Here is a 27,786-nt window from a genome sequence, read left to right as displayed (position 1 = left end):
AATGTAAATATTGTATCCCAATGGGGCTCGTTGGGTTTACATTGGCAGTGCTAATTGGAACATGAACCTTTTGTGTGATCACAGCAATAGTTGCAGTAATTATAACACGGACCAATTGTATGATTCCCTCCTTCAATCTTACAAAATGCACTTGTGTGTTTGAATGTACTATTCAGATGATGTCTTTCCGAGGGCTACCTTATAATCATGCATCTGTATGCATGTTTTTGTTACATTCGTGTACTGAATTCCATTACATCTTGCGGGCGTAGCTAATATGTTAAACAATGATCCTTCCAGGACAGATGATGTTGATGTGAAATGAAAGCGATACTCTGTCCTACTCAACAAAGATGTTAGCAGCCATGACAGCCTGATTTCAATCTTCTCATGTCCACACACCCCACTTATCTCTAGAGCCACTCTCATTCTCATGGTAACCATCCACTTCAGTCATTTTCTTTTGATAGCCATCTTGTCACTGGCCTCCCAATAGTGTTCTTTATATTTAAATCGATTTGATAGCACTACTGGACTTTTTTTATTTTTTTTATTTCTGTCTTTCTCATATTCATAAGCCAATTCTATTTTATTTGTGTTCTGTTATATTTGATTTACATAAAGTTTCATTTGTTCTTTCTTCTCTCTTTTTTCTCTTGTTCAAACAGATAAAAAGATTTCTATTGAACATGCAAGCCATCGTAAGTTCACTTTGCCATGATGTCACTCCTTAAATCATCCTACTTTCGTACTCCTTAGTGTTGTCTGGAGTCTTAGGACCATTCCATCAAATCGGTGTCATTTGTTTGTTATAAATCAAAATAAACTGGGATTTATGTCTTTTTAACCACTCTAAATCTGATTAAAAAACATTTGAGTAACAAGACTGAAAGTAAAAGGAGGGAGTTTTTAGGATTGAAATAGCAAATACATGAAAAATAGCCAAATAGCATTTATGCAAATAGCATGTTGACGCTAAGCACATTACAGTAATTGAACAAAATAAATATTTTAAAAAATAAATAAATAACATCTAAAAAAAATATACGTGACGTCACGGACTGTCAGGAAATATTAGCGCTGCACCAAACATGGGTAAAAGTCGTCTCTGTTCATGGCGTAATTACCCAGTATTTTGGACATCTGTGTTGCTGAATCTTTTGCAATTTGTTCATTTAATAATGGAGACTATATTGCTGTTGGTGGAAAGCGGTGGATTGCAGCTGTCTTTAGCACAGAGACACAGCCGGTGTTTCTTTGTTTGTTGTGAAGCTTTAACACAGAGCGGTCAAGCGAACATGTTTTCTGTACGTCAACCAGAAATTGTGATATATATCTTACCGGAGAAATCATTGGATTATTCGTCGTCCTACAGCAGCTGTTTAAAAGGCAGCTGTGAGCTTGGCTGCTCGGCTTCTCTCTAAGACATTTAGTGTTCACCGCAGCCAACCGACCTCGAGGTATACTTTACAATCTTTAAAATCTCACTAAAACAGTATTAAAACAATAAGCAGATAAGGGATCTTCCAGAATTATCCTAGTAAATGTGTCTAATTACACCTGAAACGCTCACACTGCACCGCTATTTTTTTATATATTTTTTTTGCTAGTCCTTCACTATCAATATCCTAATTCACAAATCTTTCATCCTCGCTCAAATTAATGGGGAAATTGTCGCTTTCTCGGTCCAAATTGCTCTTACTGCTGGTGGCTCCCATTAAAAACAATGTGAATATGTGTGGAGCCCTGCAACTCGTGACGTCACGCGCACATACTTCCGGTAAAGGCAAGGCTTTTCTATTAGTGACCAAAAGTTGCGAACTTTATCGTCGATGTTCTCTACTAAATTCTTTCAGCAAAAATATGGCAATATCGCGAAATGATCAAATATGACACATAAAATGGACCTGCTATTCCCGTTTAAATAAGAAAATCTCATTTCAGTAGGTCTTTAAGATAGTTAAGTATTAAGATAGGTAAGATTTTTTATTAAAATGCATCCATGGTAACACTAAATTGGCCTTAGTGTGTGAATGTGAGTGTGAATGTTGTCTGTCTACCTGTGTTGGCCCTGTGATGAGGTGGCGACTTGTCCAGGGTGTACCCTGCCTTCCGCCGGATTGTAGCTGATAGGCGCCAGCGCCCCCCACTACCCCGAAAGGGAATAAGCGGTAGAAAATGGATGGATGGATTTTGCAAAAAGCCAAATACACAAAAACAGGCACCAATCGGTTAGAAAAGTTGTTTGTGCATAATAGGTCCCCTTTATTAGATTGCAGCGTGTGTTAACTAATTCATGACAACATTCAACAATAACGTGATTAAAATAATATTGGTGATCATTTTGGTAACAATAATTATAATATGAACTGTTCATATTCTTACATCCTGAGTATCTAGTTCGATCTATTCTCCCATGTGTGCATGTGTAATGATGCAACTTCCTGTGGACCATGTGACTTGTGGAATATTTCACATTTTTAGAGGGCATAATGTGTTAAGGTAAAAGGGATGAGTGAAAACTCAACAACACAACTAAAATGTGCATTTTACTCAATTTTACCTCAAGTTTAGTTGGGATAAACAAATATGTAAAAAATATAACATTTCTGAATGATTTTAATATACAGTAAATTATATTTCATGGTAATGCGGGAACATGCAACAAAAGCAATTTTTTCAGTGTTCAAGTTACATTAGATTAATATTTTAAAATATGTTCATTAAATGTACAATCAGATCAATGTGCAAGGAACTTTGTTTAATAAAAAAAATATTTCAAATAAAATGTCATCATGCATTAATAAATGCAAAAGTCACCAATTCAGTGGAATGGCCCCCCTAACTTTTGTGTTGTGTGCAGCATTGTGTGTTCACACTTTATCCAGTCGATGGAGGATGTCTCACCTGCGTCCTTCCTGGACTCCATGTTCTCACTCTAGTTGATAATGAACTGAAAAACTACAAATTGTAAATTAAACAAAAAGTGATCAGGTTCAAATGGCTGGTCTCAGAGTTGTGGAAAGAACATCTGGCTTGTTTTGTACAGCTAATCTTTGATATGGTTCAAATTTAAAGTGATGCTAATTCCTTTAGTGCAATGTGACATGGACTCAGGGGAGGGCAGCCTTAGTAATGCACCTAATTCCCTATTGTTCCCTTTCTGGTAATAAGTGCGGACGGCTGTCGGATTTGGTTCAATCGCGCCACCTAAGCGTGGAAGCGTCTCCTCTCCTAGCCAGTCTGCCTCTGGCTCGTACACCCCAGCACCCCCATGCTCATCTCCTGCGTATCATTCAAATTTTGCTCTTGTTTTCTCACTGTTTCCTCACCTTTGTCCTCTCAACAATTCATAGTCATATTTATATACTCCCCATCGTTTTATGACAAATTGCCTAATTTCAGTTCTGTTCCCTCATATTTGTCTTCAACCATTTTTCGCTTTTGCAGTTTAATAACACTATGTGAGAATGTGACCCAAAAACAAGTCATTTGAATTGTACTCATAGTTTTAGTGTCGTCTTTTAGCCCTGAATCATGTACTTTACCTAACATACTTTATTGGTCTATATACTAGCCGTGGGACAGGCAGTAAACCTCTCTTGTGCTTTCATTGCTTTTCCCGTTGTCTTTATGCAGTACCTAAACTGTTTAAGATATGATGACAATATGATGCCTCATTGGGTTCTGTCTACTTACGAACGATAGAGAAATAATAGAGTTTTTTTTTTCTTTGCAGTGTTTTCTATACAGTATATCATTTATTTGTTGTGGCCCACCACAGATAAGCAGAAAAGCCCAGACTTCCCTCTCCCCAGCTACTTCATACAGTTTTTCCCGGGGGGATCCCGAGGTGTTCCCAGGCCAGCTGGGAGACATGGTCTCTCCACCATGTCCTGGGTCTTCCCTGTGGTCTAGCGCAAGTCTAAACTAGTGATAGAAAAGAAAAACTGCACATGTTTTAATTTGGCCCATCATTCACAATTGAGACAAGAACACACGTCTTTCCCTTTTCTGTGCTTTAGTGAGAAACTGCGCGTTAATGCAGGTCGTTGGAATACGATTTATTCCGCCTATAAGGCCTTCCAAAAACCTCCAATACTGTTATATAGAGATCAGGTGTGTCAAACTCATTTTAGCTCAGGGGCCACGTAGAAGAAAATCTGTTCCCGAGTGGGCCGGACTGGTAAAATCATGTCATGATAACTTAAAGATAAAGATAGATAGGTAGATAGTACTTTATTGATTCCTTCAGGAGACAACTTCAGATTGTCTTCAGATAACATTAGAAACAGGATGTTAATCATGTAATTTACTCATTTTCCTCAACTGATGTACCAACATCATACGGTTTACTCTGTACACATCATCTACAACAAAACGTGTGAATTTGGACTCATTTCATGAATCACACATGAAGTAAGAAGGGGATACATGTTATTTCAGCTATGACTTTCCCCGAAGTCATTGGATACAAAGAATTGCTATTGTGACATCCAGTGGACACATTTCAGCTAATTATTATACTTACCAAAATCATCTCACGGGCCGGATAAAACGTGTTCACGGGCCTGATCCGGCCCGCCGGCCGTACGTTTGACACCCCTGATATAGATGCTGTAAGGATATATGTATTTTGTACATGTAGGAAAACATGTAATATTTACTGATTTTTGTGATTTTACCGGACATTGATTTCACAGACTGCATAGCAACAAATGCTCATTTCCATTGACAACAAAAACATGGAGAGCACTTTCTGTGTTTGCTACCACTGATTGCAGACATGTAGAAATATTGCTAAACGCTTCAAAAAGTAACATAGTACAGTGACTTAGATTGTCCGCTCTCAATGGGATGCTGACTAATGAGATGGTTGTATCTTCCAGCACTTATGCTCTCATTGAGCTGCTAAATTCAGAAAAATCCTCACTGCTCAGATTAAAAAAGTGCTTCCTACTTGCAGAGTTAGTCTTATGCTACATTCAATTCGTTAGTGAGAGCCATACAGTATTAAGCTGGTAGTGTATGTATTGTCAACTTCTCTAAATGCAACAACCTTTACAGGTGAGATTTATGATTTATGACCTAACATTAACTTTTCACAACTCTAAGACAATACAGCAGCAGAAATTTACTGTATGGCAGGCGATGTGTCGCTGTCGCTTGGTCAATTTGCAGGTACATGTAAACGGAGCGTTGTTAGTGGGTTTTCGATGTTATTTTTTGAGCGGAATAGTAAAGACCTCATTACCTGCATTGTTAGCCACCTCAGGTTTGCAGTTTTTCTCTATTTAGAATGCACAGTAAAGAGAAATTAATGTGTTCTTGTATCACATAAGGGTTGTGGATGATGAACACATTTAAAAAAAAGTTGCAGTTTACCTTTAAATATATATTTTTTAGTCTTTTAACAAAACACATGCACATATAATGTAGCATGGCCAATTATTCAAATTAAATTATGATGCTGAATATTTATTATTGTGTGGACTTGACCAAAATATCCAACCAAACTCATTAGTATAAATGTAAGCATGACTTCCAGGATTGAGAAATTAAAACTAGTACGCTAAAAACCCACAACTCTCCTGTTCTAGTCGAGATCAGCTTGTAGGAAGCAAAGTAAAATAATAAATGTAGCTATTATTATAATGTTTTAAGCTTACACTTTGGTCTACATTCAGTACATGTAGTCAACATCCATAAAGTACACTGAGTGCATTCCGAGGTTGTCACTGGACAGCACTTTGCAACTTTTGTGGGAGCCGAGTAGTGGCGCAAAAAACAACAATTATTACTAATTGCTGCTTTTAGTAGTCAGGGTTGAGCTGGCTGCATTGAGCCAACTAATCTCAACCAGTCAGCAAGCAGGAGAGGAAGGAGATAAAGCCCAGTGGGGAGCAGGTGAACTTAGGCCAGCATGTCCACCATCCATGAAGCTTGGAATTTTCCCACTGTTAGTCTGTGTTGCTTTTCTGGATCATCCTCTTAAACAAGACTGGAAATATCCCAGCAGGAGTGTTGGCAGAGCCTTTAAATCAAGTCACCAACACTCCGATGCTTGTATGCACACTGCAAAGGTTAGAAGTGACTGCAATTGTGCCTTCTCATTTTCCAAGCGATTTCAAAGTAACAGATGGTCCACACAATCATCACTTTTTTCTGGGTCTTTGTAAAGTTTAGTCAAAGCTTAATTTTGCTTTAAAGCAGATTGTTGCCTAAAATAAAAATTTTGAGTATAATATTCATGTACTCGACTCAGGGCATCTCATATTTTTTCATGGTTCGGATGTAAAAACAGTTACTGTACTCGACCTGTCTGAGTTAATTCTGGTGGCCAGAAAATGATGCAACAAATTTGACCTGAAACTGCATAATAAAACTAAATATGATGCTGGTTACTAATAAACTCCCTCTGTGATTAACACGTGTTAGTTTTTACCCTCTTTTCCACTTTTCTTTCAGTATATGTAAATCTAACTTTTTTGCTCCTCTTTCAGCATTGGCGCCTGATATGGGTGTGGCGGTCTACGCTGGCCTGGTGGGGGCGCTGCTGCTGTGTGTGATACTGGTCCTGTGCGTGGGCATCCTGGCATACCGGCGCAGATGTAGCCATCTCCACGGTGACATCACTGACTCTTCTTCTGCTCTCACCGCTGCCTTTCACCCTGGCAACTACAAGCCTCCCAGACAAGGTGAGTTCACACTCACACACTACGCACACGCACTGGTTCATTTCTTGTTTTATTTTCTCTGTTCTTGCCTCTACTCATTTTATTTCACTCTCAGCGGTGCGTGCTATTTTTATCAGGAATTCTTTTTATAACATACACCATTATCTGCTCTCACGTAGACAGTTCTCCCTTCTTTTACCGCATTACATATTTCAGAGTTGAAGCATTTGTCATGGTATCTCTTCTCTTGTTCTGGCCATCAAATATTAATTAGCAACATTAATCCATTTCACTCGCATCACTTTTTGCACTCTCAGCTTAGCCCGTCTCATTTCTGCAGATAAGAGAAGAGCCTCACTCTCTTGTGTGTACGTGTCCACAGATAACCCCCATCCTCTGCATCCATCTGCTCCTCCTGACCTGACAGCCACAGCGGGGGCTTTCCGCAGCCCTCTCTTCTCCTTGCAGCAGGGGGTCAACGACAGCCACAAAATCCCCATGACCACCTCCCCGCTGTTAGACCCCTTGCCCAGTCTCAAAATCAAGGTGTACAACTCTTCCACCCTTTCATCACTGGAGATCCCCGCCGACATGTGCCCGGTAGACGGCGAGATCCTCAGTCTGAAGTCTGTGGGCACCGGGGGGAGGGAGCGACAATTCCACAGCCACACGCTGTCCAGAGATCCCGGGCTGAGCACCAGCGCCACTCTGGGCCATCTGGGGGGGCGTCTCACCATCCCCAGCACAGGTAATCACATCATTGCACTAAAACTGACACAAACCTGTGCACCAGTCACATGATTCTAGAGTCCATAAGGACTTGACTCGGTTGCCAGACCACTTCTTGGTTCGTAGAGAATGATGTATTGATATATGAATGGGGCGGTATAGCTCAGTTGGTAGAGCGGCCGTTCCAGCAACTTGAGGGTTCCATGTTCGATCCCCGTTTCTACCATCCTAGTCACTGCTGTTGTGTCCTTGGGCAAGACAGTTTACCCACCTGCTCCCAGAGCCACCCACACTGGTTTAAATGTAACTTAGATTATTGGGTTTCACTATGTAAAAGCGCTTTGAGTCACTAAAGAAAAGCGTTTTATATATATATATATATATATATATATATATATATATATATATAATTCGCTTCACTTCACTTCAAATGTAAGACAGGGGTGTCCAAACTTTTTACCAGTGAGGGCCGCTTACAGACAAAATGAAATATGCGTGGGTTACTTGGATACATTTTGTACATTAAAATTACTAAAAACAGTACAATATACGTTAATCAATATATATGATAAACTATGTCCAAACAAAATATCCACATCTTAGTTTTGTTTAAATTTGTGTAAAGACTAACCCAGGGGTCGGCAAACTACGACCCGCAGGCCCGATACTGCCTGCCAGGGTCCAAAATCCGCCCCACAGGAAGTCCCGAGTTTAAAAAAATAATAATAATAAAGTTGTTTTTATTTGGTTTTGTTTTTATTATTAATTTTAAAAATCGGTCCTTTCGAATCCATTTTCTACCGCTTGTTACGCTCAGTGTCTCCTAGCCGCTCGGGCAAAACCGTATTGTGTAAATATGCATTTTCCTATTGATAAGGTGACATCACTGGCAAGTGTGTGCTCTTTTAATCAATTACTGCGCAAAGAACATATGTATATATATATATATATATATATATATATATATATATATATATATATATAACTCTCGCGGCTGTGTTGGAGCCACTATGGATTGAACTTTCACAGTATCATGTTAGACGCGCTCGACATCCATTGCTTTCGGTCCCCTAGAGGGGGGGGATTGCCCACATCTGAGGTCCTCTCCAAGGTTTCTCATAGTCAGCATTGTCACTGGCGTCCCACTGGATGTGAATTCTCCCTGCCCACTGGGTGTGAGTTTTCCTTGCCCTTTTGTGGGTTCTTCCGAGGATGTTGTAGTCGTAATGATTTGTGCAGTCCTTTGAGACATTTGTGATTTGGGGCTATATAAATAAACATTGATTGATTGATTGATTGATATATATATATATATATATATATATATATATATATATATATATATATATATATATATAGTACAGGTCAAAAGTTTGGACACACCTTCTCATTAACAACACAATTGATGGCCCCAACCCCATTGATTAAGCAATACATTCCACGAATCAACCCTGTGAAGTGAAAACCATTTCAGGTGACTACCTCTTAAAACTCTTCGAGAGAATGCCAAGTGTGCAAAGCAGTAATCAGTGCAAAGGGTGGCTATTTTTAAGAAAGTAGAATATAAAACGTGTTTTCAGTTATTTCCCCTTTTTTTAAGTACATAACTGCACATGTGTTCATTCATAGTTTTTATCCCTTCAGTGACAATCTACAACGTAAATAGTCACGAAAATGGAGAAAACGCGTTGAATGAGAAGGTGTGTCCAAATATACAGCCAAATTATTTTAACACAATGGGTTCCCCGAAAAAGTTTTGGGACCTCTGTTCTGACCTAACCCCTGTTAAAATCCATCCATTTTCTACCGCTTGTCCTTTTCGGGGTCGCAGGGGGGTGCTGGAGCCTATCTCAGCTGCATTCGGGCGGAAGGAGGGGTACACCCTGACAAGTCGCCACCACATTGCAGGGCCCCCGTTAAAATGTTTAAGTTATTCTTATTCTTTACTAACTATATTATTTGGCCATCAACTAAAACATCTTGAGGGCTCCGCTTGCCATATCTTGCAAGAAAATGTATAAACATGTTGAAAATGACAGGGCACACATAAATCATGAAAAACATATAAACATTAAGACAGTTGGCCATTTCGGTTTTCGGGTCACATTTTTAAGGGGATTTGGGCCATTTCTTCTGTGCAATATGCACATCAGTGACATATTTATTTTTTCTATAGAATGTGCCAGTAAAAAATGAGCAGCGCAAATGCTGTTTTTAAGATTTTTGTCAGTTATCCTGACTTATCCTGGGGATCCATGAAACAATATTTGTTGGTAGAAAAGTTTGAGGTAAATCATCAAAGTTAGATTTATTTTATATAGATTAGACAAACAGATCTCTAGCAATTGCATACTTGGGCACGCTGACCGTTCAATTATGACGCATGCACCAATAAGGAAATACTATTCATCCACAATTTTGTACGGTTTTGACCACGTGCACAAATAAACATTCCCGATTTTGGCAGCCATGATTATGGTACTGTATTTTCCGGACAAAAGACAAACAAACATTTCCATATAAGCCACAGATATATATGTTGTGAAATGAGTTATTTACACAGAAAGATTTTGTAAATGTTTGATTGACATACCTTTATTACTCAATTTACCATGAATTGATTTACGTGGACCCCGACTTAAACAAGTTGAAAAACTTATTTGGGTGTTACCATTTAGTTTTAATTTTTAGTACTTACTAATAATTGTATTTTTCTTAAAGGACCGACCAGGAGTGGCATCCATAAATTGTAAATAATTTAATAATATGTCAATTTAATATTATAAAACCATGAATTGATTTACGTGGACCCCGACTTAAACAAGTTGAAAAACTTATTTGGGTGTTACCATTTAGTTTTAATTTTTAGTACTTACTAATAATTGTATTTTTCTTAAAGGACCGACCAGGAGTGGCATCCATAAATTGTAAATAATTTAATAATATGTCAATTTAATATTATAAAACCATGAATTGATTTACGTGGACCCCGACTTCAACAAGTTGAAAAACTTATTCGGGTGTAACCATTTAGTGGTCAATTGTACGGAATATGTACTGTACTGCGCAATCTACTAATAAAAGTTTCAATCAATCAATCAAAAAAAATTTCAAAACGGTGCCTGTAACACGGCAGTAAAATGGTTGATCAAACAAAACAGAAGTCCTCTTCGTGGACTTATTAGCAGTGTAAGCTCACTTTCCAATTAGCTAAACAGACTAAATAACTTCACAGTGATGTTTTGGTGAATATACTGATGAAATTGTGAAACGGAAACAATACAAAAAGAATGCCATTGTATGTTAATAATACTCACACAGACATTAGTAATCGTGTTAGTGTATTAGCTAATGGTAACGACGCTAACGTGTTGACATTACTATAGTGCGTACTGTATATATGAAAACAGTCCTACAGAGATCATTATGAATTGTTTTAGTTATATTGTAAAACTGACAAACGTTGCATGGAGTGATGAATGAAGAGTCCATACGAGTAGACACGCTATGGACTACTGGATGCCGGAACGGCACATGTACTTCCGTTTTAAAGCACTAAAAAGAAGGAAATACTGTACACATTTACCTGCAGGGAGCAAACTTGTTCAAAAGATTTTGTCACAGCACAAACATTAACACACCTTTTCAGTGTATTTGCATGTTTTTTTATGAAAATGTTTGCATTATGGCCGTCAGCGAAGAAAATTCATTAATTAGCTGCACCATTTTATAACAGCGTTGGAAAGAAGTAGCGGCTTATAGTCCGTGATTTACGGTAAATGAGGGTGAACGTTTGCGATATTAACATTTAAAAAGCAGGCTCCACTGCATATCTCACATCCTTCGGCGGCAAGACAGCTCGCCTTGAAGCCCCATGAAGCAGCTTCCGCCCACGTCACACGCTATTGTCTATTGGCACACCGACCACCTTGCCAGCTGGTATTCACAAACTTTTCCCAGGCTGCTGCAGCTGCTCTGCTTGTCTCTTTGAAGTCCACTAGCAAGACTAACGGCTAGCCATCGTGCTAAATAGAGTCTCGAGTGCCAATATCTCTAGTCAGTCTTCTTGCAAGGCGTGCTCCCCATCGGAATTCATGCACCCATCTGCGCATGCGTATGAATCCAGAGAATGTGAAAATGGAATTGCGCATTAAAGGATTATTTCGCTTTCAATGACACTTTTTTTTTTTATTTTGTCATTTAATATACAAATACAGGTTTCACACTCCAAACGATCAAATGTACATTTCGGTCAAACAGAGCTGTCACCCACGGAATGTGGCTGTTTTGTTATGGCTAAGAAAATTTTTTTTAAAAATAGATAAATTGAGCTAAAGGCATTATGTAAGTAAAATTATGAAATGGTAATACTATTACTTAACAAAACCCCTAATAATTGTTTTTAATACATGAATAACGTTTATATTATTGGACTATTTCATTACAAAGTGCATGATGTCACATTCATGTGCCCCATCACCAACATTATGTTTTACCTAACATAATGATTAGGGGTTTAATGATTTGTTTTAAAAACAACTCGATTCAATTCGATATTTGTGGTGCTAATACGATTCAGGGCAATCTCGTAGCTTTAGAACGATTCGATCAGATGCGATTCTGTGAGTTGAAATCGATTCAGTAACTTTTTAGCAAAACAAATCAAGCAGTTTGACTTAATAAATGGTGGATACTGGATTTTGTAGGTGAGGTTTCCTATATTCCTGTTGTTTCTTGTTGGGGAATTATGCATACATTATTTATGGATACAAACAAGCAAGTAAACAACAATTAATAGCCAAAGCATTCACATCTTATTTAAATAACATGCAATCAACACTTCAGGTGGATTTAACATGAGAAAACACTTTCTGCTCACATTTTAAACATTCAAGCAACCTTCAATAAAAGTAGAGTAACCAACATTTTAACAGTATATTTACCTGCAAAATAAAGTTCCCCAACATGGCCATACAGTATCTGTTCTCTGCCCTGGGGTCGTCGATGATGAACAGTAACCCAGGTGTGCGGAAGCATGTATGCTCTCTCATCCCTGTTGATGGCGCTGGTCCCTCGCTTCCTAATTTTCATAGCCTCCTTCTTTTATCTCTTCTATTTGTTTCTTTCTGAGGATGTTGTTGAGTTCCAGAAGTCAGTGTGTCACTTAACTTGCTCCGCTGTCATTTCCGGTGTGGCGGCCGCGTCTTTTGTGGCTTAAAGTTGTGTTGCAGCTTTATCATATTTTGATGTGTTGTTTGTCTTTCTTGTGGCTTTTGCAATTGTGCTGTAGCTGAAAGTTTTTTTGCCAAATATTAGCAGAATGAAGACCGCCAGTCTAACGTCAACTGGTGCAAGTAAAATGACTGAATTTGGGAACTAATTGCTACAATTTGCGTTTTATCTTTAACCAATGTGTGTTTTACCTGCTACATGGCTTATATGTGTACATTTATCCATAATTTTGTTTTTAGTACTTACTAATAATTGTATTTTTCTTAAACGACCGACCAGGAGTGGCATCCATAAATTGTAAATAATTTAATATTATGTCACTTTAATATTATAAAACCATGAATTGATTTACATGGACCCCGACTTAAACAAGTTGAAAAACTTATTCGGGTGTAACCATTTCGTGGTCAATTGTACGGAATATGTACTGTACTGTGCAATCTACTAATAAAAGTTTCAATCAATCAATCAATGTTAATAAAGCTTTTTATACTATATTGTGATCTAATTCTTGATTATGGAACATTGTAAATTGTTCTTTGAATGCAACAAGAAAAACACAATGTGTTTAATGCCCTTTAATTTAAATTTCAACAGTCTAAAATTGTTTTTGAGTGCAATAGGAAACATATGTTTATCATATTATAAGATTTTGTATGTTAAAATAAAGCCAAAATTGACAGTTTTTCGTAGTTCTCTTTATTTGGAAATGTATCAATATACATTTTGGTATCGCTAACTTATGGAATAGCCTGGGCTTATCTATTTAATAAAACTATATAGTCATCTTAAGGTTTAACTAGATTATTTATTTTATTACATATACAATGTACAATAGTATATTTTTATTTACGGTAAAATTTATTTCAAAACAAATTTTAAGTTTGCACTTTATTGATTTGATTGATTGTTTTACAATTTAATGATTATTTGTATATTTATTGATTTATTTGAGTTTGTTTATTTGTTTGCAATGTGCAATGCTACTTTTTTATTTACAGAAGTTTTTTTAAGACAGAAGTTTTAAGTTTGCACTTTATTAATCTCAATGTTGGAGATTATTATTCATTTGCATTCAATGCACAATGCTATATTTTTGTGTATAGAAATATTTCATTCAAACCGACGTATTACCTCCCAGAGTAAGCTCTTAATTTAGTTTTAAATTATTGCATAAAAAGTACCATTTATACTGTATCTGGTCTAAAAATAATATTATACAAATTCCGTTTTAGTAAGATGCAGTGTATACAAGGTCGTTTCACACTAGTAGTGTTTGATCAAATAAAAGAAAAAAATGTTTTTAATTATCTCTGTCTTTTGTATTCATGAGTTTCTATAAAAAGTAAGGGGAAAAAATTCGTATATTGAGATTTTTCTAAAAGAATCTGAGCTTTTATTTTTAGGCCATATCGCCCAGGCCTACTTATGGTGTGTTATATTTGTCTTTGTAGTTTGCACTGATGTATAATCATATTTCATTATTGTTCAACAATGTTATTTGGTGACCCGTCACATTTAGTGTAACACATTGGTCACCTTCTCCCTCAGGTGTGAGTCTTCTAGTCCCGCCTGGCACCATCCCACAGGGGAAGTTCTATGAGATGTACCTCATCATCAGCAAATGGGAGAAAACCACGTGAGTACAACATTGTGTCTTCAGCATGACACCCCCACTGTGTTCTTTCCCAAGTTGAGTGAGATGTGTTGGCCATATTGTGTGATGTTCACAGGTTGCCCTCAGAGGGCAGTCAGACTGTGCTAAGCCCCGCAGTGAGCTGTGGTCCGTCTGCTTTGCTGCTCAATCGCCCAGTTGTCCTTACCTTGCCCCACTGTGCCCAGCTGGACACGCCAACACCTGACTGGACACTCACACTGAAGACACAGACCCATCAGGGAGCATGGGAGGTGAGACACTCATGCCACACAATAGTGTCCTTTGTCAGCGCGCTGCTTCAACTTATCTTTTTTCCCCAGGAGGTGCTGACAGTGGGAGAGGAAAGTTTGTCCTCTCCATGCTATTTGCAGTTGGAGGAGGAGTGTTGTCATGTTCTCATGGAGCAGCTGGGCACATATGGCCTGGTGGGTCAATCTTGCCCTCCACAGCCGGCCTGCAAGCGCCTTCAGCTGGCTTTGTTTGCACCCCGAGCACCCTGCCTCTCCCTGGACTACAGCCTGCGTATTTACTGCATCCATGACACACCTCATGCACTTAAGGTGGGCATTTGTGGCGCAGTTGTTCTTGTGTATTTTCGTTCTGGCTTTCAGTTTGCAGTTTTCGCTGTTTAGGGAATTGGTGACCCAAACTTTTTTACACGGGGGCCCCATGAGATTTAATTGATTTGGGCAGTGGGTGGGCTATCTCTGTCTATCTGTCTGTGTGTGTGTGTGTGTGTGTGTGTGTGTGTGTGTGTGTGTGTGTGTGTGTGTGTGTGTGTGTGTGTGCGTGTGTGTGTGCGTGCGTGCGTGCGTGCGTGCGTGCGTGCGCGCGCCAAATACGACCCACCAGCGTCCATAATCCGGCTTGCGGGAAGTCTAAAGTTTTTTTTGTAAATTTTGCCTTTTTAATCTATATTCTACCGCTTGTTACTTTCGGAGTCTCCTCGCCGCTCAAGTAAATCATATTGTTTAAAAATGCATTTTCCCATCTATAACTTGACATAATCGTGCTTGCGGAGCGTGCTTTTAGTCAATTAGTGTGTGAGGATTATATATATATATATATATACATATATATATATATATATATATATTAAGGGTGTGGGAAAAAATCGAATCGTTTACGTTGTGCGATTCAGAATCGATTCTCATTTTTTTTTAAATCGATATTTTTGGGGGGAGGATTTTTTTTTTATCAATCCAACAAATCACTACACAGCGATACCATAACAATGCAATCCAATTCCAAAACCAAACCTGACCCAGCAACACTCAGAACTGCAGTCAACAGAGCAATTGAGAGGAGACAAACACGACACAGAACAAACCAAAAGTAATGAAACAAAAATTAATATTACCAACAACAGAATCAATATTAATTATAATTTCAGCATAGCAGTGATTAAAAATCCCTCACTGACATTATCATTAGACATTTATAAAAATAATTAAAAAGAACATTTGTGTCACAGTGGCTTACACTTGCATCGCATCTCATAAGTTTGACAACACACTGTGTCCAATGTTTTCACAAAGATAAAATAAATAATATTTTTGGTGCGTTTAATAGTTAAAACAAATTTACATTATTGCAATCAGTTGATAAAACATTGTCCTTTACAATTATAAAAGCTTTTTTTTTTTTTTAAATCTACTACTCTGCTAGCATGTCAGCAGACTGGGGTAGATCCTGCTGAAATCCTATGCATTGAATGAATACAGAATCGTTTTGAATCGGAAAGATATTGTTTTTGAATCGAGAATCGAATCCAATCGAAAAAATCGATATATTATCGAATCGTGACCCCAAGAATCGATATTGAATCGAATCGTGGGACACCCAAAGATTCACAGCCCTAATACATATATATATATATATATATATATATATATATATATATATTTATACACACACAGACACACACACTGCCCGGCCCCCGGCCAAATTTTTTTAACCCAATGCGGCCCCCGAGTCAAAAAGTTTGAGGACCCCTGGTATGGATAAATTCATTCAATATTAACATTAATATGAAGCATTTAATGCATTTGCAAATAATTTATTTTTGACATTGTTGAAATCACATGGACGGATAACATGAAAACATGGACAAACATGCTCTTCTACCAGCCTCTGGACACCACCAAAGACTGACTAATTTGGGAGTTGTAGGTATACTGCATCTCATTTGCTTCGTCCCTACTAGTTCATGAGATAACTAGAACTAGAACAATAAGTCATATGTTGGGAAAGCCCGAACAAGTATCCACGTCTTGATACATCTCCTCCTTGCCATGAAAATATATATACAGCAGGTTTTTGTGTGTACGCAAGCCAAATGCTTGAGACTCCTGGAAAATGATTAACCAAATTATAAGGTATATGAGAATAAAGGTCAAATGTCCTTGAAACCGTTAACGCAGAAAATGTGTTGCCCTCCTCCACATTGTAAGCAAACGTACCCTCTGGGCAACACTAAGGCACAGCGCTTCTGCTCTGCACGGCCCCTCGTCCTGCTGCCATCCAATCAAATCTGCCTCCCTGCTAAGAGCAGTTCTGCAACCGAGTGTTTCCCATTGACTCTGCTGTGGGTTGAAAAGTGTCTCTGGTGTCGGTCCGCAAGTGTGAGGTTTTCTGTCCCGCGGCCACGGGCTCCTCTGTCTGTCCTCTGTTGAGCGACAAGCAGAGCGTTAAAGTGGGTGTGTCCTTTACGGTGAGATACTGCAAGGCAAGGCAGGTGTATTTATAGAGCACAATTCATACAAAAGGCAATTTTAGGCGTTTTACAGATCTATAGAATTACAAAAAGGCAAATAAAAAGTATAAATAAAATACTTTCAGTTGTCAAATGCACTGATAAAAAGAAGTGTTTTAGCCTGGATTTGAACATTGCCAAAGGACAAGCCTGTTCCATATTTTAGGAGCAGTTTCACCATGTTTCGTTTTGACCCGGTGCACCAGCACAAGAGCTCTCCATGAGATTCTCACAGGCCGAGGTGGCGATCATATTATTTCTAACATGAAAAAACTTGTCCATAAGTCTAGCTGTTTTACAGTCTATTCTCGGAGCTGTAGGAAGCCAATGCAGTCACAGAAGCACTGGACTAATGTGGTCAACTATTATGTCCTGGTTCTAGTCCGAACTGGAGCAGCAGCATTTTGGATGTATTACAGCTGCTTTACAGCTTTTTTTAGAGAGCTCAGTGGCAATGACATTGTAATAGTCTCTCTTGCTGGAGACAAAGTCTACCGTATTTTTCGGAGTATATGTCGCTCCGGAGTATAAGTCGCACCTGCCGAAAATACATAATAAAGAAGGAAAAAATAATATGCAAGTCGCACTGGAGTATAAGTCGAATTTTGGGGGGAAATTTATTTGATAAAATCCAACACCAAGAATAGACATTTGAAAGGCAATTTAAAATAAATAAAGAATAGTGAACAACAGGCTGAATAAGTGGATGTTATATGACGCATTAAATAACCAACTGAGAAGGTGCCTGGTATGTTAACGTAACATATTATGGTAAGAGTCATTCAAATACATGTAACTATAACATATAGAACATGCTATACGTTTACCTAACAGTCTGTCACTCCTAATCGATAAATCCCATGAAATCTTATATGTCTTGTCTCTTCCTTTAATGAGCTAAATAATATTATTTGATATTTTACGGTAATGTGTTAATAATTTCACACATAAGTCGCTCCTGAGTATAAGTCACACCCCTGGCCAAGCTATAGTCCGAAAGATACGGCACTTTAGACAGTATTCCTTTAATTTTGGCAATGGTTTTAGATGGTAAAAAGCTGCTGATGTTCTTGACTTAAAGGGGAACCGTACTTTTTGGGAATTTTGCCCATCGTTCACAATCAATAGGGCTTCACGGTGGCAGAGGGGTTAGTGCGTCTGCCTCACAATACAAAGGTCCTGAGTAGTCCTGGGTTCAATCCCGGGCTCGGGATCTTTCTGTGTGGAGATTACATGTCCTCCCCGTGAATGCGTGGGTTCCCTCCGGGTACTCCGGCTTCCTCCGACTTCCAAAGACATGCACCTGGGGATAGGTTGATTGGCAACACTAAATTGACCCTAGAGTGTGAATGTTGTCTGTCTATCTGGGTTGGCCCTGCGATGAGGTGGCGACTTGTCCAGGGTGTACACCATCTTCCGCCCGATTGTAGCTGAGATAGGCACCAGCGCCCCCCGCGACCTCAAAGGGAATAAGCGGTAGAAAATGGATGGATGGATGACGTCTAATACATTTTTTTATGGCATTCATTAAATACACATAAATAAAAGTCTGCTTACAGCAGAGCTAATGGGATGTCCTCTATTCCATCCATAAAATCCAATAAATAACCATTAGAAAAACGCCAACAATACTCCATTTACGTTTTGTGATATGAATATTTACCAATTATCAGTGATATTGTTATTATATGCACTAACGCAGCCAAATATTTTAGAACGGCGCTGTGGTAACAAGCTTGTGTACAATTTCCACATTATCGGCTGGAGTGGTGTTTCCTTGCTTCCTTGCTCTCTGGAAGTGTATTGGAGATCATAAATCATGTTTTTCACCTGGAAAGTAGATGGCTGAGAACGTACTCCCGACAAGTTGGTACAGCTTTTTAGGACCCGGAAATGGCGACAATGGGAACTGAGAGGTTTATTTTTGAACAACTTACACGTTGTGTCATTTTACATCGTTTACCTTGTTCGGCTTCATGCTATTAGATGCTAATAATACTAAGGAGGTACAATTTTGATACGTTATCTGATGAACGCTATTAAACACAGTTTGGTCTGATCTTGATCGCAATCACCTTAGAGAATTCGTTTGAGCGTGCATTTGAACACATTGCTCAGACTGTGTGTGGTCACGTGTAGAGAACCACAGACACCAAGAACTTGTGAGATGACAAAAATTCATTGCCACATGCGTTTCGCCACAGGTCCTTTCCCAAATTTAGTGCAAATGTTTTTTATCGTTCTTAATCTGTTTGGAATTTTTCTTCGTGCAACTGCGACCGGCCCACTTTGGGAACCACCGTCTAAGGGTAACACGACTGAGTGTAAACCCAGGGACACCAATTTTAACTAAGTTGGTGTTGTTGTTGTTGTTGTTTTTTAAATCAAATACACTGAAGGTATGGTTGGAATAAGGGGTAAACAAAAATCTTTAAAAAAATTAACATTACTGGAGGATTTAGATTGTAATATTTCATTGTTAAGGTTAATTTTAAAGAAATGGGAACAGGCAACAAATGCATTTTTTTTGTGTTCAAGGTATATTTTTATTTGTATTTTTAATACATGCAATCAGTTCAATGTGCAAAACGCTTTGCTTTAAATTAAAAGCTTTTTTATTTAAGCATTCAACCATTTTATTTACTGGTGATGCAAATGAGTGGTAGATAAAATTTCAAATAGTTCAAACCTCCTTCTCTGACACATTGAGTCTGGCCAATGTGAACTCATCTTTGAAAAGGCTCAACATTGGTGTGTGCAGGAGGTGCTGGATTTAGAAAGGAGTCTGGGTGGAGTCTTGCTGGAGGATACCAAGCAGCTGCTGTTTAAAGACAGCTATCATAATCTGCGCCTGTCCATCCACGACATCCCTCACACTCACTGGAGAAGCAAACTATTGGCCAAGTACCAGGTGATCTTGTGTAGAATTGAAAAAAAGATGCTGATTGGGGCCTCTGACAAACAGACGCTGATTGTGCTGTGAAGTGGACAAAACCTAATCAAAGCCAAACATTTTTTTTGTAATCTTGATGTTGCTTTTTTTGTTGCCAGGAGATTCCTTTCTATCACATCTGGAGTGGCAGTCAGAGACCTCTGCACTGCACCTTCAGCCTGGAGAGAAGCAGCCTGGTGGTGTCGCAGCTGTCCTGTAAAATCTGCGTGCGACAAGTGGAAGGGGAGGGACAAATCTTTCAGTTGCACACAGACATCCAGGAGGTAATATGTGCTATTACAAGGAGTATTATATGCTGTTAGATGAGGTAATATGTGCTGTTACATGAGGCAATATGTAATGTCGACATAAAGTAATATATGCTGTTACAAGAGTTTATATGTGCTGTTACAAGAGTTAATATGCACTGTTACAAGAGGTAATGTGTGATGTTACTTGAGGCAATTTGTGTTGTTACAAGGAGTAATGTATGTTGTTAGATGAGGTAATACGTGCTGTTACATGAGGCAATATGTGCTGTCGACATCAGGTAATATGTGCTCTAAAAAGAGTTAATATGTGCTGTTACAAGAGGTAATATGTGCTGTTACATGGGGTGATACGTGTTGTTACATGAGGGTAACGTGCTGTTAAATGAGGTAATACATGAAGTAATAAATGCTGTTACATGAGGGTAATATGTGCTGTTACACCACGTAATGCATGCTGTTACATGAGGTAATATGTGCTGTTACATGAGGTAATATGTACTGTTACGTGAGCTAATATGTGCTGTTACATCAGACAATATGTGCTGTTACATCAGACAATATGTGCTGTTACGCCAGGAAATATGTGCTGTTATTTGAGGTAACACATGCTGTTACATGAGGTTATATGTCCTGTTACATGAGGGTAATATGTGCTGTTACACTAGGTGATGGATGCTATTAAATAAAGTCATATGTGCTGTTACATGTGGTAATATGTGCTGTTACATGAGGTAATATGTGTTGTTACATGAAGGTAATATGTGGTGTTACACAAGGTAATGTATGCTGTTATATCAGGGAATGTGTTTTAAAGTTAAAGTACCCATGATTGTCACACACCCATGGTTTGGCGAAATTATTGCTGTTACATGAGGTAATATGTGCTGTCGACAAGAGGTAATATGTGCTCTAACAAGAGTTAATATGTGCTGTTACGTGGGGTGATATGTGTTGTTAAATGAGGGTAATATTTGCTGTTGAATGAGCTAATACATGAAGTAATATGTGCTGTTACATGAGGGTAATATGTGCTGTTACACCAGGTAATGCATGTTGTTGCATGAGGTAATATGTACTGTTACATGAGGTAATATGTGCTGTTACACAAAGTAATGTGTGCTGTTACACCAGGAAATATGTGCTGTTAGGTGAGGTAACACATGCTGTTTCATGAGGTAATATGTCCTGTTATATGAGGGAAATATGTGCTGTTACATTAGGTGATGCGTGCTGTTATATAAAGTGATATGTGCTGTTACATGAGGGTAATATGTGCCATTATATGAGATAATATGTGCTGTTACATGAGGTAATATATTCTGTTACATGAGGGTAATATGTGCTGTTACATGAAGTAATATGTACTGTTACGTGAGGTAATGTGTGCTGTTACATGAGGTAATATGTTCTGTTACATGAGGGTAATATGTGCTGTTACATGAAGTAATAGGTACTGTCATGTGAGGTAATATGTGCTGTTACATGAGGTAATATGTACTGTTACATTAGGTAATATGTGCTTTTACATGGAGTGATATGTACTGTTACATTAGGTAATATGTGCTGTTACATCAGGTAATATGTACTGTTACATCAGGTAATATGTGCTGTTACACAAGGTAATAATTGTTATGTGCACGCCTCTCTGCACACTCATTACTGAGATTGTTCTCAATTATTTCCTGCTTTTTTAACTCTCTTTTTCTTTCTTTCTTTCTTTCTTTCTCCCTTTTTGTCCCCATTAGACCCTCCCCCCACACTCCCCCCACCCGTCTGCAGGCTCCTGCCTGCCCTCTTCTCAAGTAGGACCGTATGCCTTCCGCCTGCCTGAGTCCATCCGCCAGAAGATCTGCACCAGCTTAGACGCACCGAGCGCCCGAGGCTGCGACTGGAGACTACTGGCTCGCAGTTTAGGCTTTGACAGGTCAGCAAAATTAAAGTCTCGCTTTTGTTTGTTTTTTATTCCACTTCCTGTAACATTCTGTCAGGGTGGAGCCAATTCTAAAACAAATTCTTCAAAACACTTAAATTGAATTTCCAAATTCAAAATTAACCTGCTTTTTCCTAACATGCCCCAGAATGAACTAAGTCAATAAATACGTACTGAAGAGTTTAAACCATTACAGACGTCATGAAAGGTTTCCAGGGTGGTCCACCAGTATCACAAACTATTACAGCAGATGACAAAGCCTTTTGTATGCTTTAATAGTAACAGTAAAACCTCCACAAAGTTAAACCCAAATGCCTTAAAGTTAAGAGGCCGCGGTAACACCAGAGTGCTTGGATCTTGTGGTGTGCCCCAAGGGTCAATCCTGGGACCAAATGTATTTAAAATATAGATATATACTGTAATTGTATTTGCTTTTTAGCAAATAATATTACTGCTTTATACACAGAAAGTTTACAAACTATTATGGTAGAAATGAACAAACTAAAAATATATAAATCCTTGAACATAAGTAATTTAGCGTAGTGTCATGAAGGTGAGGCAGGTACACATACACTCACACACGTTCTTGTATTTGCTTACTTCTTTAGGTAAGATATATAAAGATTTGTATTTACAACATTAATAATATATACATACAAATATAAAAAAGCTTGTTGTGAAAAAAGAGTTTGAATTTGGTCTCAATTTCACAAGAAAAACTTTGAATTTTGGCAGTTTAATAGTAAAAGTTGTCATTTTACTCAACGCAAGTCAAAAGTTTACAAGAAAAACTGAACATTTGTGCAATGTTATAAAAATGTCGTAATTTTACTCGACAAAAATCACAATTTTATAAGAAAACTTTAAAATGTTGGCAATATTATAATAATAATCAGAATTGTACTTGGCAAAACTATGACAAAAGTCATGATTTTACTCAAAGAATTTCATTATTTTACAAGAAAAAACTAAAAAATTGGCAATATTGTAATGAAAGTCTCAATTTTATATGACAAATGTCACAATTTTGCATTAAAAAGTAATATTTTTTACATAAAAATTTAATAATTTTACGAGAAAATATTGCAATATTACAGAAACAGAAAGAATATGACATAATGTTCCCAATTTTAGAAGAAAAAAAGTCTACACATTGTGACAAAAAGACTTGTTTTAGTTTTTTGGGGGGGAATTTTTGGTTTGTAATTGGTTTTTTAATCTTCATTATTTTCTTCAAGTTATTACAGTACGTCTCTATATACATATTTTTATTCTATTGGCCAAAGAGGGCGCATTTCATCTTCTAACACACTTGTTATTTCATATGTTGACCAAAGGGGGAGCACTTTTAAAACCCACACAGTCAATTTGAAAAATCCCTTCTTTTTGGGACCACCCTCATTTTGATAGATTTCACCACCAGGTGTGCAAATGAGACATTCTCTTTTAGATGCAATGGTTTTCCGTATTGGGACCGGGATTTGTTCACCGGTCCTCATATGGAAGGTACTTTTCCTTGGTGATGTCTCAAGAAGGGTAACAATACCAGAACACACACACATATTCTTCTATTTGCTACCTTCTTATGACCTCTGAAAAATGCCTACCTCTTTAGGACCACCCCTTTTAGATGTATAAAGATTTGTATTTTCACCATTGATAATATATACTTACTATGCAAATATAAAAAAGCTTGTTGTGAAAAATGTGTTAGACTTTCACAAGAAAAACTTAGAATGTTGGCAGTATTATAATAAAAGTTGTCATTTTACTCAACGAAAGTCAAAGTTTACAAGAAAAACTGAACATTTGTGCAATGTTATGATAAAAGTTGGAATTTTAGTCGATAACAGTCACAATTTCAGAAGCAAAGCTTAGAATTTTGGCAAATCTATGTAAAAGTCGTAATTTTCTTCAACAAAAATCACAATTTTAGAAGAAAAATTTAAAATGTTGGCAAAATTATATTAATAATCTGAATTTTACTTGGCAAAACTATGACAAAAGTCATGATTTTCCTCAGAAAATGTCACTACTTTACAAGAAAAACCAAAACATTGGCAATATTGTGATAAAAGTCAGAATTTTACATGACAAATGTCATTAAAAAGTCATATTTTTACATAAAAAAGTAATTACTTTACGGGAAAATATTACAATATTACAGAAAAAGAAAAAATATGACATAATACTCCCAATTTTAGAAGAAAAAAAGTCTACACATTGTGAGAAAAAGACTGTTTTTTTTATTTTTAGGGGGGAATTTTTGGGTTGTAATTGGTTTTCAATCCTCATCATTTACTTTAAGTATTACAGTATGTCTCTATGTACATATTTGTATCTTATTTTTTTTATTTGGCCAAAGGGGGCGCATTTCATCTTCTTACACACTTTTTATTTCATATGTTGACCAGAGGGGGAGCACTTTCAAAACCCACACACAGTCAATTTGAAAAACCCCTCCTTTTTGGGACCACCCTCATTTTGATAGATTTCACCACCAGGGGTGCAAATGAGACATTCTCTTTTAGATGCAATGGTTTTCCGTATTGGGACCGTGATTTGTTCACCGGTCCTCATATGGAAGGTACTTTTCCTTGGTGATGTCTCAAGAAGGGTAGCTATGCAAAAACACACACACACATTCTTCTATTTTCTACCTTCTTATGACCTCCGAAAAATGCCTACCTCTTTAGGACCACCCTTTTTAGATATATAAAGATTTGTATTTTCACCATTGATAATATATACTTACTATGCAAATATAAAAAAGCTTGTTGTGAAAAATGTGTTAAACTTTCACAAGAAAAATTTAGAATGTTGGCAGTATTATAATAAAAGTTGTCATTTTACTCAACGCAAGTCAAAGTTTACAAAAAAACTGAACATTTGTGCAATGTTATGATAAAAGTTGGAATTTTACTCAATAACTGTTGCAATTTTAGAAGCAAACCTTAAAATGTTGGCAATTTTATGAAAAAGTCGTAATTTTCCTCGACAAAAGTCACAATTTTATAAGAAAAATTTAAAATGTTGGCAAAATTATATTAATAATCTGAATTTTACTTGGCAAAACTATGAAAAAAGTCATGATTTTCCTCAGAAAATGTCACTACTTTACAAGAAAAACCAAAACATTGGCAATATTGTGATAAAAGTCAGAATTTTACATGACAAATGTCATTAAAAAGTCATATTTTTACATAAAAAAGTAATTACTTTACGAGAAAATATTACAATATTACAGAAAAAGAAAAAATATGACATAATACTCCCAATTTTAGAAGAAAAAAAGTCTACACATTGTGAGAAAAATATTTTTTTTTATTTTTAGGGGGGAATATTTGGGTTGTAATTGGTTTTTAATCCTCATCATTTACTTCAAGTATTACAGTATGTCTCTATGTACATATTTTTATTATTATTTTTATTAATTTTGGCATTTTATCTTCTAACACACTTCTTATTTCATATGTTGACCAGAGGGGGAGCACTTTTAAAACCCACACAGTCAATTTGAAAAAACCCCTCCTTTTTGGGACCACCCTCATTTTGGTAGATTTCACCACCAGGGGTGCAAATGAGACATTCTCTTTTAGATGCAATGGTTTTCCGTATTGGGACCGTGATTTGTTCACCGGTCCTCATATGGAAGGTACTTTTCTTTGGTGATGTCTCAAGAAGGGTAGCAATACAAGAACACACACACACATCAGTGTGAGTGTGATGTTGTAATTACTTTGATATGATGTAATAAAGGTGTGTTGATTTTGCCTCCTCAGGTACTTGAACTACTTTGCAACCAAGCCCAGCCCCACAGGTGTCCTACTGGACTTATGGGAAGCTTGTCACCAAGGCGACGCAGACCTGGTCTCTCTGGCGACGGCGCTGGAAGAGATGGGCAAGAGCGAGGTGCTCGTCGTCATGACGACAGATGGGGACTGTTGATTGGCGGGGGGGGGGGCAAAGAAGAATGCTAACAATGCACCTGCCTATGACGGCACGTACGTGTAGTCGTCGCTTCATGTACTCGATTACCTCTTTTTCACTTCAAAAAACCTAAAACCGACTCGCCGACGTTTGAAAGCCCTTAAAAAGTCCCCACGTGGCGAGAAAAAGCTGCTTTGCCACGTAGGAAACAAAAGAAGAATGTATGCGCCGACAACAGCGAACGTGGGCCGGCAGCAGGGGAGGAAGCACCATCCGACGCCATCGCACCTCAGGCCTGTCAGACGCCTTTTTGTTCGCAAATCTGCACCGGGGGCGTGGGCGGACGCAAGAAGGTGCACGCCCACCTGGGGGCGCCAGACGCGCTCAGAACACACGCTCACTCATCGGCTGGGATTTGGGAGAAATCCTCCTCTTTCCTACCAACAAAATGCCTCAAAGCCTCGGCGTATATTCATCACCGCAGCTCGCCGTTTTCTGGTCATCCTTTAAAACTTTACCCCCACGGGGGACACACTTTTTTTTAAGTTGCGCGCCGTTCCATAAAGCAGGCGTACTTTTCCCCCACACAAAAGTCTCCATTTAGCGAGGCCGTGCACGAACAAGGCAAGCGAGAGTGTGTCACTTTTACCTCAAGACAAGATGCTTTGTGTTTTGCTAATCTGCCTGCTTTGTGGTCAGGACTCCTCAAGCTATTTTCTCATCCCAAAGTGTTACGTTTGGAAGAAAGAGAGAGAAAAAGAAATACAACACAAAAATCTTCATATCTTTCAAATCCCAAAACCAAAACACTCTGCAGTACCACTTGAGCAGTGAGTCATGTCGCTGCTTTGCGTGAATGAACTGGAAATAGAATGTGTGTGCTGCACAACTCTAACTGCCCACTTTTATCTTATTATGTAGAGATTTTGGCTGGTCCACATAAAAAAAAAAGCTTGCATCGACCCATTAGCGTGTGTGTGTGTGCGTGTGTGCGTGTGTGTGTGTGTGTGTGTGTGTGTGTGTGTGTGTGTGTGTGTGTGTGTGTGTGTGTGTGTGTGTGTGTGCTCTATGCAAGTGCGAAAGACAAGAAAAGCATTTTGACTTATTTTGCTTTCCTGGAAGAGTAATTCTATTTTTTCAAACAAAGAGCCTAACAGACAGGGTTTTTGATTTTCTATCCAACACAAATAAGAATGCTTTTTTTTTTTTTTTCCTCCGAATGGATCAACGATTATTATAAAAGGACAACAAAAAGTGTGAAGTTCTCAACACAATCGTTTCAGTACAACAAAAAGGACCCGAAGTGTAAACAGTATTTATTATTGGATTGTTTCCATGTAGCATCGATGCTGTTTTGCTGCAGATGGATGGACTCCTCCTTAATCGCTCCTCTTGAAAAAGAAATAAGCCTTTGTTTCAATAAAAAATGGAAAAAAAAAAAAAAGAAAGAAAATTACAAAAAAAAAGAAGGAAAAGCAAATGTATTTCAGTGACATTTTATCTCTGTAAAGTACAAGTTGTAAATAAACATCTAGCCTTCTTACCTGTAACTAAATATAATTTTTATGCAATAAATTATATTTCTTAGTTTAAAAAAAAGGTGTGGTGTGGTTTGTTTTTTGGCAGGATCTTGAAGAAACGTGATTACACCGAGCACATTACCTGCAACTTT

The 27,786-nt window shown here is 37.9% G+C and overlaps 1 protein-coding gene across 7 annotated transcripts in view; it reads left to right on the top strand.

Moving 5' to 3' along the window:
• unc5b (unc-5 netrin receptor B) overlaps positions 1-27,705 on the top strand; it is a 132,478-nt gene extending 104,773 nt beyond the window's left edge. For 6 of the 7 annotated variants that reach the window (XM_061910504.1, XM_061910502.1, XM_061910506.1 and 3 more), the window contains 10 exons: positions 669-701; positions 6,504-6,698; positions 7,060-7,425; positions 14,190-14,277; positions 14,372-14,546; positions 14,616-14,855; positions 19,812-19,961; positions 20,102-20,266; positions 22,000-22,178; positions 25,967-27,705. In XM_061910504.1, the coding sequence (XP_061766488.1) occupies positions 669-701; positions 6,504-6,698; positions 7,060-7,425; positions 14,190-14,277; positions 14,372-14,546; positions 14,616-14,855; positions 19,812-19,961; positions 20,102-20,266; positions 22,000-22,178; positions 25,967-26,132 (1,757 nt within the window). In that variant the 3' untranslated portion in view covers positions 26,133-27,705. The remainder of the gene's footprint in view (positions 1-668; positions 702-6,503; positions 6,699-7,059; positions 7,426-14,189; positions 14,278-14,371; positions 14,547-14,615; positions 14,856-19,811; positions 19,962-20,101; positions 20,267-21,999; positions 22,179-25,966) is intronic. The other variant, XM_061910508.1, reaches the window with a different exon arrangement.
• Positions 27,706-27,786: the final 81 nt, after the last annotated feature.

The sequence above is a fragment of the Nerophis ophidion genome, linkage group LG09 (genome assembly GCF_033978795.1).
Source record: "Nerophis ophidion isolate RoL-2023_Sa linkage group LG09, RoL_Noph_v1.0, whole genome shotgun sequence".
Classification (NCBI taxonomy): Eukaryota; Metazoa; Chordata; class Actinopteri; order Syngnathiformes; family Syngnathidae; genus Nerophis; species Nerophis ophidion.
Note: the sequence above shows the minus strand (reverse complement) of the source record. Positions and strands in the feature narration are given on the sequence as shown.